At 37.9% G+C, this 14628-nt stretch overlaps 1 protein-coding gene across 1 annotated transcript; it reads left to right on the forward strand.

The window, feature by feature from the left end:
- Nucleotides 1-979: 979 nt before the first annotated feature.
- tacr1b (tachykinin receptor 1b) lies at nt 980-12226 on the forward strand. The gene is made up of 5 exons (XM_051121396.1): nt 980-1578; nt 3277-3471; nt 7402-7552; nt 8190-8386; nt 10456-12226. Exons 1-5 carry the CDS (start codon nt 1172-1174, stop codon nt 10742-10744), a joined length of 1239 nt encoding a protein of 412 aa, XP_050977353.1. The 5' UTR covers nt 980-1171; the 3' UTR covers nt 10745-12226.
- The last annotated feature ends 2402 nt before the right edge of the window (nt 12227-14628 follow it).

Genomic DNA, 14628 nt, shown 5'->3' on the forward strand with positions numbered 1-14628 from the left:
AAGTTGTTTTTGGTTTTCCTTAAAAACAACAACAAAAAAAACAAAAAATTCTATTCCTAACACTAAAACATTATTAAAAAGATTAACAGTATCGACCTTATTCTTTTCAACGTGGAAGTAAGCCCAAGGGTTCATACACCGCTATAGAGAAATAATGAAAAGAATAACAATGTGCAGTAAACTGTAAAACTGTTTGCACTACAAACCAGTGTGTTTATAATTAAGATAATAAAATAACATGGCAAGACTCACCAATTTGCAGTATCCAGCAGCAAAACAAGCTGTTTTGTACAGCTAAAAATAGCTGTATGCGGAAAAAGACCGGAAGCAACACCCATAAAATTTACAATGGCGCACCCACTCTAATGGGAAAAATAAGGTGGATAAGAAGCTTTCATTATTTTTTTTTTTTTTTTTTTTTTTTTGTTATCAGTGGTGGGTAATAACAAATGACCACAATTCAAAGTAGTTGAAATGTTTTAGAGAGGCAAACTAACACAAAACGTCACCAAAGTCATTGCTACTTACTGATGTACTGCTGTTGCTTTCCCTCCAAAACAATGGCACTTCATGAAGAACAGGGATTTTACAAAAAAATCGACTGGAAACACAGAAAAATAGTGACAACGTTTACTTTGAAACGTGTAAATATGAGAAAGAAAACACGAAACATTTCTTAATATATATTTTAAAAATTACAGTCTATATAGAATACATCTCACCCCACTCTGTGTTCAAAATACAATTACACATATAATTCTGTGCAGTAAGAATGTTCTTGAGTTTTATGTGTTGTTTTTAAGTTTTCAAATGACTCGAATTGAAGTCTGCTATTTTAATTCGGCTTTTTGTTCTCAAAACACGTTTCAAAGTCAAACAGTGATAAGTGCCAGTAAGGAGGATGCGCGTGTTCACCGGCGCGTGACTGGAAAGATGCAGCGCGCGGTGTCAACCCTGGTTCGAGACTGCGCGGACACGCGAGCCGCAGGAGCACGTTTGGTGAGGCGCGCCAAGTACGCGCTCGCAATCCAGCCTGCAGCGCATTCTGAAGACTACGAGACAAGACCACAGACATTTAATTTCCTCATTTGGACCTATTTTTTCCAACCCAGTCTTAAAACAACGAAACTAACTTTTTTTGAAATGCTTTTCCTCTGATGATTTATTGATCATGGATCCTCTCTACATCACTTCGCAAAACTCAAGCGGCAACGGGACCGAAGGTTCATTGGTCAATGACACGGACGTGTTCTCGAACCAGTTCGTTCAGCCAGTGTGGCAGATAGTTCTGTGGGCCATCGCGTACTGCTGTATAGTTCTGGTGTCAGTTGTTGGAAATATCACTGTCATCTGGATCATTTTAGCGCATAAGCGCATGAGAACTGTGACCAACTATTTTCTAGTGAACCTTGCGTTCGCAGAGGCTTCTATGTCGGCTTTCAATACCGTTATTAACTTTGTGTATGCCGTGCACAACGAGTGGTACTTCGGGCTTGTTTACTGCAGATTTCACAACTTCTTTCCAATAGCAGCTGTCTTCGCTAGCATTTACTCCATGACAGCAATAGCCCTGGACAGGTGAGCTATTTATCTTTTTTGGTATATGTACTATGGTGGTCTTTGAAGGACCTTGGAGGTCACTGTAAATGAATATCAATGGTATATATCCAATACAATTTTATTACCATCCCACTGACAGCAGTGCTGGCTGTAATGCATTACCAAATTATTTGTTACTGTACTTTAATTACAGCTACTTCTGATGTAATACTGTATAGACCTCAAAACAATTCTACATAACACAGTAGTGAATTTAACATTAAAATGTTACATCTAATGTTAAAAGGTATGTTTTAATATAACCTCAACCCTTTAAATACCTAGGTTAGTTCAAGAATAATTTCTGGAATTTATATTATTTATTTGAGAGAATTAAAGAGCAGTTTCATGTCTATCCTTTCACTGCTCAAGTAGATACTAGTAATAAGTAATGCAACACTATTTATAGAGAGTCATTAGTACCGTAATCTAATTACACTGCTGAAGATGTAATTAGTAGCTAATTAGTAGCTTTTTTAAGACTAACTTACCCAACACTGTACACTACCAGTCAAAGGTTTTTAATTTTTTTTTTTTTTAAAAATAAGTCTCTTCTGCACACCAAGCCTGCATTTATCTGATCCAGCAAAAACAAAATTATCATTTAAAATAATGTGAATATATTTTAAAATTTGATTTATTCCTGTGATTTCAAAGCTGAATTTTCAGCATCATTCCTCCAGTCACAATCTTTCAGAAATCATTCTAATATTCTGATTTTTTGCTCAAAAAAACATTTATTATTATGCTGAAAACAGCTGAGTAGAATATTTTCAGGTTTCTTTCATGAATAGAAAGTATTTATCTGAAATACAAATCTTTTGTAACATTATGTTATCATCATCACTTTTGAAACCATCCTTGCTAAATAAAAGTAATAATTTCTGTAATTTCTTTCCCCCAAAAATTATACTGACTCCAAGCTTTTGAATGGTATAGTGTATAATGTTACAAAAGCTTTTTATTTCAGATAAATGCTGATCTTTTCTATTCATTAAAGAATTCTGAAAAAAGTACTCTTGAACAGCAAATCAGCATAATAGAATGATTTCTAAAGAATCATGTACCACTGAAGACTGGAGTAATGATGCTGAAAATGTAGGTTTGATCACAAGAATAAATTACATTTTAAAATATATTTAAATAGAAAACAGTTATTTTAAATAGTAAAAATATTTCAAAATTTTACTGTTTTTATGTGCTTTGGATCAAATAAATGCAGGCTTGGTGAGCAGAAGAGAAAAAAAATAACATTAAAAATTTGTTCAAAAACATTTGACTGGTAGTTTGTCCAGTCAAAGTTTGTCCAGTTTGTATTTCAGATGTCCCTTTATCTCTGCTTCTATCTAATGCCTATTTGGCACCATAGTTTTGGCATTTGGTACCAGTATCACCACTTTTTTGGGAGGATGGAATTGATGCAATCTATACCCGAATAGAAAAACCATTAAACTCAAAGAACAAAGCTGCTTCCTTTCCATGTTCTCTGAGAGAACCCTTGCTTGCAGGAAAACCCCAACCCACTAAAAAGACAAACTCCGCTAGTCGTCTCACTCACTCCCCAAATCAAATCAGCAGGACTGGGCAAATAATTTAGGGGCAATTCAAGTGGATGAATTGCCTCCTTTGAGTTTGCATAAATAGCAGGTCATTGCCTTTGTTAAACTCCCCCTGCAGGTACATGGCTATCATCCACCCACTCCAGCAGCGCCTGTCGTCCACTGAGACCAAGCTGGTGGTAGGGGTGATCTGGGCCCTTGCGCTGCTCCTGGCTTTTCCCCAGTACTATTTTTCCAGCACCGCTCAGCTGCCAGGACGTGTCGTGTGCTATATCAACTGGCCGGAGTACAGCGTGTGGGATTTTCAAAAGACGTAAGTGCGTGTTGTTGCGTCTGCGCTGTCGAAGTCAGTGATGATGTATGTGTAAAATGAAAAATCAAAAGTGTCACATGAGCCAAATACTCAGAGATAAGCTTTGGTTTGAACAACCTAAAGTGCATGCTTGTTGGACAACCTACCTGAAGTATGACATTTGAAAATGTTGAAATATGCTGGGAACTGGACATGAACTACAGACAAACTCGCAGCCTGAGTGGCACTTCAAAACACCTGAAAGGAATACTTTTGGCATTTCAATAATAATACAAAAAAGACAATAACTCAAATGCCTCTTGAAGCTCTAAATTGCCCAAAAATGCACACTCACCTCCTCTTCTTTTCCAGCCATTCTGGCACCTTAAGCAAAGGCAACAAACTTTGAAGTTTTGTGCAGTGTGGTGTATCTCCTCCTGCAAGGCACTGCCTATTCTAGCAAGAACATAACAATGATAAATCTGACAATGTAATTTAAAAACAACCATAGGATGCACCCTCAATGGTATTCAGTAGGACCGGTACCATGTGAGTGGCATGGTCTGATTTTTAATATGAATATTTGAAACTGTGGCTAAATAGCACTACATCCCATCCAGCATCTTACTCACATATTTATCAGCTGCTGAATGAGTTTTGATAGATCTTTACACATGGTCAGCGCTCTAATTGCTACCAATCCGATTCTCCAATATCCTGGCAGTCTGCTGCAATGGCTGCATAGGTGACAGGTGCCGAAGGGATATGGTTATTTCCATAACAGCTTAGTCGTTCACCCACGCGTACAGTCAATCTTCCTGCAGGCTTTCCCATGTCACTCCAATGCAGTGAGCTTGTATACCTTCTTCGAGTGACATAACCTGTCAGACCTCACCAAATTGACTTTGCAAGACTAATTTCTTGAGCTTTTGTCCGCCCAAACTTTCTTTAAAGGTACAGATAGTCACTCAGGGACCAAGGGCCAGATTTACTAAACACAAGGTTCGTACTGATACTGTAAAATGAAATTCCAGAACTTTCAAGGACTTTTCAGGCACTACGCTTTTGATCTCATTCTCAAGGACTTCAATCAGAGATCTCACTTATGTCTTCTATTTCAAATTCTAAAAAAAGAGAAATAGACAAAAATATACTAATTAAAAAATGACAAAAATAAAGTGAAGCACATGCAAAGTATTACTACTAAAGTTTTACGAAGTATACTTCACTTTTACTATAGCAAAACAATGGTTCATTTTCTTATTTGTGTATACTTTATTTTTTCTTTGTTTTGTTTTTAGAACTGTACTGCCTTAATGTTTTCTACTGTTTAAGAAAAACAAAGTCCTGATATGAAGCAAATGATTCGCGAACCCTCACTGAAGTCCCAATCTAAATCAAGTAATTCGCAATCCATGCTACAGAGATCCGATTTAAAGCAAGAGATTTTTGAACCCACTCCGAATCCAATCTAAATCAAATGATTTGCAATCCACGCTCCAAAGTTCTGGTCTAAAGCAAAATTTTTGTGAACCCGTTCTGAAATTCAGATCTAAATCAAATGATTCACCATCCTTGCTACAAAGATCCGATCTAAAGCAAAAGATTTCCGAACCTGCTCAGAAATTCCGCTCTGAATCAAATAATTTGCGATCCATGCTACAAAGATCTGATCTAAAGCAAAAGATTTGTGAACCCGCTCTCAAGTTCCGATCTAAATTAAATGATTTGTGATCCAGGCTCTGAAGTCTCAATCAGAATAATGAACCATCCTTTTGATTTAGGACTCAGAGCGTGGATCGTGAATCATCTGACTTAGATCGGAACTTTTTGTATCGTGAATCATTTGATTTAGATTGGGACTTCAAAGCGTGTATCGTGATTTATTTGATGTGAATCATTCAGTTTGTGTAATGATTCACAAACCTGTTCCAGTCTAAATCAAATGATTCGTGATATGCAATCTAAAGTCCCAATCTGAAACAAATGATTCGCGATACGCGCAGTTCCGATCTAATTTAAATTATTCACAATACGCAAAGTTCCGATTGCAGCACTTCAAATCATTTTTCGACACAATGGTTTAACTCATTTAGAATTTCGAAAAGCTCCATTTTACTCATCACTACATGCTTTTCAAAATTGTTACAAGTGATACTGAAATTTGAAAATGAATGGCTCTTTTAATTTGATCTGGTTTTTGCTAGTGAATCACTTGAAATGAATGATTGAAGTCATGAGTTCCAGCATAAATGACTTAATTGATTTGGTTCATCTGTTCCTCTTTTCGTATCTTCAGCCATGTTTACACAACACTGTCAGTACTACTACTTGCTTAGCTCGAGTGTTTTCTGACATTAATTGAAATAAGCAAAAAAGGTATGATGTTTTTTGAATTGTGTGAACTTTGTGTGAAAAGATACTGAAAAAATGAAACACGTATTTCATAGATACACTGTCTTCACTGTATTCAATAATTCGAACACTTTTCAAGTACCTTTTCAGGAATATTGCTATTTTCAAGCGGTTTCCAGGCCTTAAATTTCAAAAAGTCAAATTCAAGTACCTGAAGCACCTTATACGAACCCAGTAAACAGGGCAAATTAGTGTTAGAGCACAAATCCATAATAGTGCAAATGGGAGGGGAAAATTCTGTGCATGGTTTACTAATAATGTGCACATTAATCAGACGCAGCCAGATAATTTCCATAATGACCAGCGCAATCCACCAAGAGCAGTGCAAATTACAGCATACTTTAAGACTTTTTTGGACGTTAAATAATGGCACAAATACCAGTAATTCAACAAGCGCAAACGTTAGTAAAATGCTTTGCACAATTCATTTTAATACTATTGTCCCATAAATTTTGCGTCTGAAAAGGAAACACATACAAATGCATATTCAATAAGGTCAGAAACAAAAATATCTGTGTCCACACCTTTTCAGCGCTAACTCTTCACTGCGGGGCTTTAGTAAATCTTGACAATACTATTTTAACGCCAAAAGATGGTTTGCGCTGGTGCAAGCTGTTAGTAAATCTGGCTCCAAATCTCGGTAACACTGGCATTCGAGATAAGAAGCTATGATCAGTGGACCCTCTTTAACTGGTTGGTAGATCTTTGTGCGTGTGATGATGGATAACAAGAACGGGACAAAAAGGAGGAAGGAGAGAGAATGGTAGCAGCTAATGTTTTCTTTCACACTCACATATTTTTGCATCTAGAGACACCGAAATCTGCAGGAGTTTGGCAAGTGCGCTGCAGGCGTTTGTTTTTCAGCAATCACCCGTCATGTTAGCACGACTGCCTTCTTATTTCACACCACAAAAGGCAAGAAGCATTTTTGAAATTAATCAACTGGACAATTATTCAATTACCGCTCACACACTGAGATAGTTATGAATGCTTGAAACGAAAAGCAGTTTAGACCTACAACTCATTTGGCTCATCCAAAATGCCATGTCTGTAGGACATTCAATCAAAACAACAAAAGAGAAAGAAGGCATTTACACTGCTTTTTTTGGACAGTCTTGTGGGACGGGGATTCAGAACATTTGTGGTACTGCATGAAAGGCCTGCGTATATTTTCCCTCTATACCTCGCTGGTGAGGCGAGTGTCTTTCTAGATAAGCCTTGAGCTAATTAGCATGTTGGATTGTACAGTGCTCCGAAAGAAAAGAGGCACTGTCAGAGCACCCGAATCCTGCGAGCATTCACAGTTCATGATTCTAAAGTTTTCCAGCAGTTATTTTTAAGTGGCAGCTAATGCGGGAAAACACACGGGACTCTGAGGTGTTGGTGTGTGGCATTCTTTTGTGTGAAAGCGTGCGCTCAAAATATGTCTCAACAACTTCAGGTCTATTTTCAACTTCGGTTTCTTGTTCTTGTTCGTTGGCTGCCTCCAATTTCAATTCTCTATCTGGCGTTTTCTGTCTCTTACCTCTCTCACAGGTATTACGTCTGTGTGGTTGGGCTTATCTACTTTCTGCCTTTGCTCATCATGGGTTGCGCTTACCTGGTGGTGGGATGCACTCTCTGGGCTAGTGAGATTCCTGGAGACTCTTCGGACCGCTATCGAGAGCAGCTAACCGCCAAACGGAAGGTCATTAACTGTAGAGCGATTTGCATAAAAGCTTAAGGGTGTGTTCACACTTGTAGCTCAGTTCGTTTGGTCCATTTGGTCTGGACCAAAAAGGAAATTGGTAAATTTGGTCCTGATTTGCTTAGCGTTCACACTGGCATTTTTGACAGCGAACCTAAAGATACCGAACCTAAAGGCATACTGATATGTTCACAACCTGACTGGTCAGGTTGAATGACGTGTATTTCGTAACGGAACACCCCAAGCAAAAGGAAAAGGTGCATTCGATGTCAATTCGAACCGCACCAGACTTCACTTGGAAGTGGACCGAGACCCATCTTTTTAGCTGCTGGTCTTCAGATGCCAGCGTTCCCACTTACTCAAATGATGCCCACTAACAGAACAATCGCATTTTAAGTGTGAACACACCCTACATGTCAGTCGCCTTGCTGAAAAGACCAGCTTGGATGGATAGTAACCTAACAACATTTACCTGATGAAGTTAACCTTATGTTAAAGTTCAGTGAACAAACCAATTTTGCTGGTCTTTTCAACAAGACCATGTAGGAACACAACTATTGTTTACTTTAGGTCACTAGGTAGGCAACTAATCCATGTCTTTAACTTACTTCAGTTCCTTCTACTTTGACTTCCGTAGGTGGTGAAGATGATGATTGTCGTTGTGTGCACCTTCGCCATCTGTTGGCTGCCCTACCATGTCTACTTCCTGCTGCACCAGTTCCTTCCCCACTTGTTTGAGGAACGGTACATCCAGCAGGTGTACTTAGGAATTATGTGGCTTGCCATGAGCTCCACCATGTACAATCCCATCATCTACTGCCTTCTCAATGACAGGTAAGAGTTGGTTTAGGGCAGGGGTGTCCAAACTCAGTCCTGGAAAACCACTGTCCTGCAGAGTTTAGCCAAAGCCACTAGAAGGTAAGCCTGCAACCTTTAGCCAAAAAAAGCATAACAGCTAATGCTTTCGGTTTGGGAAAGGAGACCAGATGCTATTTTTTGTGAATGGATGTCAATGGAGAGGAGGGTTCACTATGCTGAATAAACATCTTTCAGAGGCTTATCATTTAATGAATCAACAGCCTATCGGCTAATTTTCAATGTTCAATGTTTTACACTAAACAGTACTTTTGGATTTAACTATTTTTAGAGTTTACACCGCAAAAAATGCAGTTTTATCAAAGAATTCACAGACTTTTTACAAAAAGTGGGATTCAACTTGCGGCACTTCTCATTCATTCCTATGGTATCTGTAAACGCCGACTGAGTGTCACACAACTCTTGACTTGAATTCAGTGACAGCAAGGCTGTAATGTGATTTTTTTTTATTTATTTACTCTTCTCTGAGGTACACTTATAATGTTATCAATATTTTTACATCAAAACACAATTAAGAATAGGCTCCTTTCTGTCCTGCTTTTATCCCCTCTCAACAGAACACTCTGTTTGAATAGGTGTGGCGGATTGTAGACTTGAAAGTAAACGTCCACTGCTATGATTGCTAACAGCGTGCATTCATTCCTCACAAATGGAAGCCATTGTTATTTAGGTTTAAAGCACATAAATACTAGGGATCTGAACGCATCGCTATTCTCTTTGGAATCGATTCTGAGCTTAGATTTTAACAGCATTTGGCGCTCTAATCTAGTTTAAATCCGCACACTCAAACGCTCAGAAGAAGAGTGCTGAAGAGAATTTGTGTGTTCGGGCGAGTCATGTAATTTCACCTCGGCTCAGAATGCTTTCATGACGCGAGATTAATTTAAACAAAGCGCACTGTGAACACCCTTGTAATTCACTTGAACCTTTTCAAATTGTATGAATGATTATTTTAGGTTCAAGTGTGTGTAAGGATTTGGAAACAAGCAGAGCACGACTGTTTCTAAAGCAAAAGAATCGATGCTGAATCATTTCTTGATTCACACTGCAATGATTTATCGTCCCATTTCTAATAAATACATATAGTACATATCAAATAATCTCTATAAAGAGACAAACCAATAGTGACCACTTAAATGAAAAGTTACTCACACTTTTGTTGCGACATCACTGTCAGATCCAATATAGGCAGCACAGCATCATCTTTTAGTTTCAATCTTTTTGAAAATCCCGCGTGGAATCCTGTCGCTCTGGTTACTAACGTAACCTCAGTTCCCTGAGATAAGAGAATGAGGGCTGCGTCACTGATACTACAGATAAATGTAAACGAATTTGTGGTAAAATGATGCACACAAAGGACTGAGTTCTTACTGACGTGGTCTGGAACTTCATTAAAAAAAAAGTTCATCTAGTCTTTCCTAACGTCCTGTTGTTTTCATAGCCATCTTTTTCTTTTGGTTTCTGTGTAGACCTGCACTTTCACCTCTCTGGTTAACATTATGTGCGAATCGGTGGGCAGGGCTTAACAGGCAGCGATGTCGATCTTCTTCTGCAGAGGCGGAGCTTAATCTACCCATTACATCATACATAGGAACATTCCAAAAGCTGTCGTTTTGGCACACTGCCTTCAATATAAGCTGTTTTTAGACTAATGACAAAGTTCTGAAACTTACAGGACGTTTTATAGTACAATGACCTCTTATATGTCAAAAGATCAAGGCAATTTTGGTTTCTCAGTTCATCACCCTTTTAAGGCACACATGATCCAAGTTGACCATTATGCTTTCTCACATAGTAAGAAATACAGACCTTCTCATCTCCCAATAGTAAGGCAATCTCTGGTTTAGCTCCAACCCTAATTGAACACACCTTAACGAACTAATCAAGCTCTTACTAGGCATGCTAGAAACTTGAGGCAAGTTGGAGCTAAATTCTGCAGGACACCGGCCCTCCAGGACCAAGGGGCAAACATTTCAGGTTCAGGGGCAAACATTTCAGAGGGTATCATTATGCAAAACTCTGTGCAGGTTTCGAGCTGGATTCCAGCAGGCATTCTCCTGGTGTCCTTGTGTCCCTCAAGGCTCATATGAAGGTCTGGAGCTCAAGTCAACTCGCTATCTTCAGACGCAAGCCAGCATTTACCGCGCCAGCCGAATGGAGACCACAGTATCCACCGTGATGCCGGTTACCGAAGGGGACCTTCAGGAGAATACAAATCGATGTTCCATAGATCTCACATCTAACGGTTCTTCACAAAGCGCCTCCAAGACTGTATCAGAGTCATCCAGCTTCTATTCTAGCAACAATTTAGCTTGAGAGGGAATGTAGAAAATACATTCAGTGTTAAAGTACCAATCCTGTGAGGAGAAAGGCAATTGATACACGTTCCAGGGAATGTTCTAATGTGAGAAACAACAAACCAAAACAGGTGTGAAAACATCATAGTATATCAGTCAACATAACATCGGAAGACTGTGGAGCATTAATGTTATCGTTGTGTTTAGCCAACTTCACCCAACACAGAGTTCGCCCATCAACTTACCCAATCAGCATTTGCTCCAGGAGCAAGTGGGTTTGTTTAGGAAAACTTGTCCAGCTGATCTCCTTGACTACGATCTGTCTGTCGTTACTGCTGGTTGTTGAAGATACGACATGAAGGGTTTGCACCTGTTGGTGCATATTACTGGACTACGAAGGCGACAATGTAAAGGATTTGTCTGGAAGGCAGAGGGTCATGATATATATAGCACAGCGAGAGAGAGAAAAATGGACTTTGTACTAACATAGCTACTTCCATTTATATCGCCGTTAATTCTCTGTTAAATCCAGAGTTTATTATTAGCATGTTGTTGAGTATCAGTCGCAGCTGCACTGACTTAGATACATTTTTTGGGGGTTTTTAGTCTTATCATTTTAAGACTATCATTGAATGTATACTTAAATAACAGTGCAATTTTTGTAAATGAAAACCTAAGACTTGTTTTGTGGCAACCAACTGTATTATTTCAAACACAAAGTGTAAAACAGACATTCAGGCATAGATATTCATAGATATTGTGCATTGAAACTATAATTGCATGTCTATTTTAATATATATCTAGCTATACAGCTTGTACAAAAGTTATCTGTCATTATCATTATCAAAATCTAGATTCCATTATTTAGATTATTTTAATTTGAGGTCCATTTTCTCGCACTGTGGTTGTTGTACATCTGTGTATAATATCATGATGTTGTTTGGCGTGGCTTGTGCTCACTTTACATGCCTTTTCAGCTCAAAATTGTAGAGGCTCTTGCTTTGTTGGGCAGGTGTGAGAGCTGCTTTGATGCCTGCAGAGGAACAAAAGAGCAGCGATGTTGCACCTTTTGAACTGCTCTGCAGCTGCATGCACTAGCATGATATCTCAGCCCTCTTAATGGACACATGTTAAAACAGACAGAAGCACAGTACTGGTTAGACTTGCTTTTACATAGTACAAAAAATCACCAGCTGCATGTTCTCATCTGTTTACCTATTTGAGTTGTGTTGTATTCATTGTCCCAACTGGATTTTTAAAAGGCCAAATATTTTACCATAAACTCAATTTTTTGGGACCATAATTTGAAGGTTATGCATCATATAAGATATATACACTGAAAAATTTTTGTTAACATACTGCAATTTAATTATTACAGGTTTGCATTTCACTGTTTTTACTCAGTCTAAGGAATACAGAATCTGTTTTGTGCAAGTAAGTAAATGCATGTTAACATTGAGTCTATAACTACAGTAGCATCATGTTTACACGGCATGCATACAACGGCAATAAATTTAAGGATTAGTTCACGTCCAGAATAAAAATTTTCAGATAATTTACTTACCGCCATGTCATCCAAGATGTTCATGACTTACTTTCTTTAGTCAAAAAGAAATTAAGGTTTTTGAGGGAAGCATTCCTGGATTTTTCTCCATATAGTGGACTTCAATGGGAATCAACAGGTTGAAGGTCCAAATTTTTTCAGTGTTTCAGTGCCACTTCAAAGGGTTCTACACAATCCTAGCCAAGGAATAAGAATCTTATCTAGCGAAATGTTCTGTCATTTTCTTAAAAAAAAAAAAATTACAAATTTATATAGTTTTTAACCACAAATGCTCATCTTGCACTAGCCCTGCAATGTAGAGGTCTTCATGAGTCCAAAAATTCATACCCAAACCCGAAGAGACCCGTGCGCAATCATATTTCAAAGGAAGCCGGCGCCACGGTCTTGCTTTTATGGAGTATTTGCATTTATTCATGTGCAGTTGGATTAGATATCATGTGGTGGACTGTCATTATTTTGGCTAATGCAAGACACTACTGAATGATGCACATCAAAGTGGATTTAGAAGTGGGTATACACAAAGCCCACTGAAGTGGGTACGCCGTATACCTGCGTATACCCTGCACTGCATCATCGTGCATGTTCAATAACAGGTGTGTCTCTTCTTAAGTAAAAGAAAATGATACAAAACATATGCTTAAAGCTCCACCTAGTTAATCTTATGAAGCTCATTAACTTCACGTCAAGCATGTTTTTTTTCCCCACCTTATTTCCCGCTCACAATTTTCTCATCCTAATTTTACAAGTTGCAACTTACAAAACACACGCAAAGTGCTGACCGACACTGATCACTGGTGGGTGCGGTGTTCTCCGATCAATTTGGGTATTACACACAATTATTGTTAAACAGACCCGGGACCCGAGGTAATAGACTGAGACCCGACCTGGACTCGGCTGACCATTTAAAATATAGACCCGAACCCTTACAGGTCACGGGTCCTCTGTGAAGACCTCTACTGAAATGCACGTCTTCACACTTTACGTAATCACGCTGGAAAAGTCACGTGTGATTAGTTCTTTGTCTGTGTACTCCAGCTCAAAAATGTTCACCTTTAACTTCAAAATCACCTTTAACCTTTAACTTTTTTTGTAAAGGTGTTTGACTTTCGTTGCACATTCACTTTCGTAAACACATGGTCGGTACTTCCACCTACGTCACACATGCATGATCATGTGATGCATGAAGTTGAGCTAATGCATGATGAGCATCTGTGGTTAAAAAGTATACACTTTTTTTTTTCCCCCAAAATGAATGACTGTTTACTAGATAAGACCCTTATTCCTCAGCTGAGATTGTGTAGAGCCCTTTGAAGCTGCATTGAAACTGTAATTTTGACCTTCAACCTGCTGGCTGAAGTCCATTATATGTTGAAAAAAAAAATAAAAAAAAATCAAGGAATGTTTTTCTCAAAAACCTTGATTTCTTTTCGACTGGAAAAAGAAAGACATGAACATCTTGGATGACATGCGGGTGAGTAAATTATCAGGAAAATTTAATTCTGGGAGCAAACTAATCGTTTAACTGGCATCTTCTCTTAACATGAGAACAGTAGAGCTGTCAGTCAATAAATGAAAAACTGACAGCTGAGTAACTGGTGTTACTTTTTTAAAAAAGTTACTCAGATATTTTCTTTTAAATTAACAAGTAATACATTACTCTACTAGTTACTTGAAAAAAGTAATCTCATTTTGTAACTTATGTTACTTGTAATGTGTTACCCACAACACTGACAGCATCAATGGACAAAAATTTACATTCAATCATTTAATAAAATTTTAACCAGAGTTCTACTAAGGCTGCTGACACCAGAAACTTTAGAGACCACAAATTCAACTCATACCTTTGGCTGAGCCAGAAAGAGTTTTTAAGTACCACAGAGCCGCATATATTACACATAGCATTTAAATTATTCTGATTTATGTACATATGATGTATGTAATCTGTTCTTGTGTATAAAATGAAGCTATTGCTTGTCTGTTTAAAATACTGGATAGTGTAGGAGTTTTAAATTTATAGCTTTATATTATATTAGACTGAAATGGAGGAAACATTACTGTGTACTTTGAGGCTTAGCATTGCTTGATTATATTCTGCAAATGTAAATTTTAAATGGCTTTTGTTTGCCTCTCTGCTTTGCTCAATAAAAGTATAAGAAACCATTACCATATTCAAATGATATATATTTTAAGCAATATAAGGAAGCAATAATTCCAAACTTGGGCTGTGACTAACGATTATTGTAATCTGTGAATTATTCGGACAATTAATCGAGTAATTGGAAAATTATAATTATTTTTTTTTGTGGTAATAAAAATAGACCTAAGTGATCAATGACTTA

This window comes from Labeo rohita, chromosome 10 (genome assembly GCF_022985175.1).
Source record: "Labeo rohita strain BAU-BD-2019 chromosome 10, IGBB_LRoh.1.0, whole genome shotgun sequence".
Classification (NCBI taxonomy): Eukaryota; Metazoa; Chordata; class Actinopteri; order Cypriniformes; family Cyprinidae; genus Labeo; species Labeo rohita.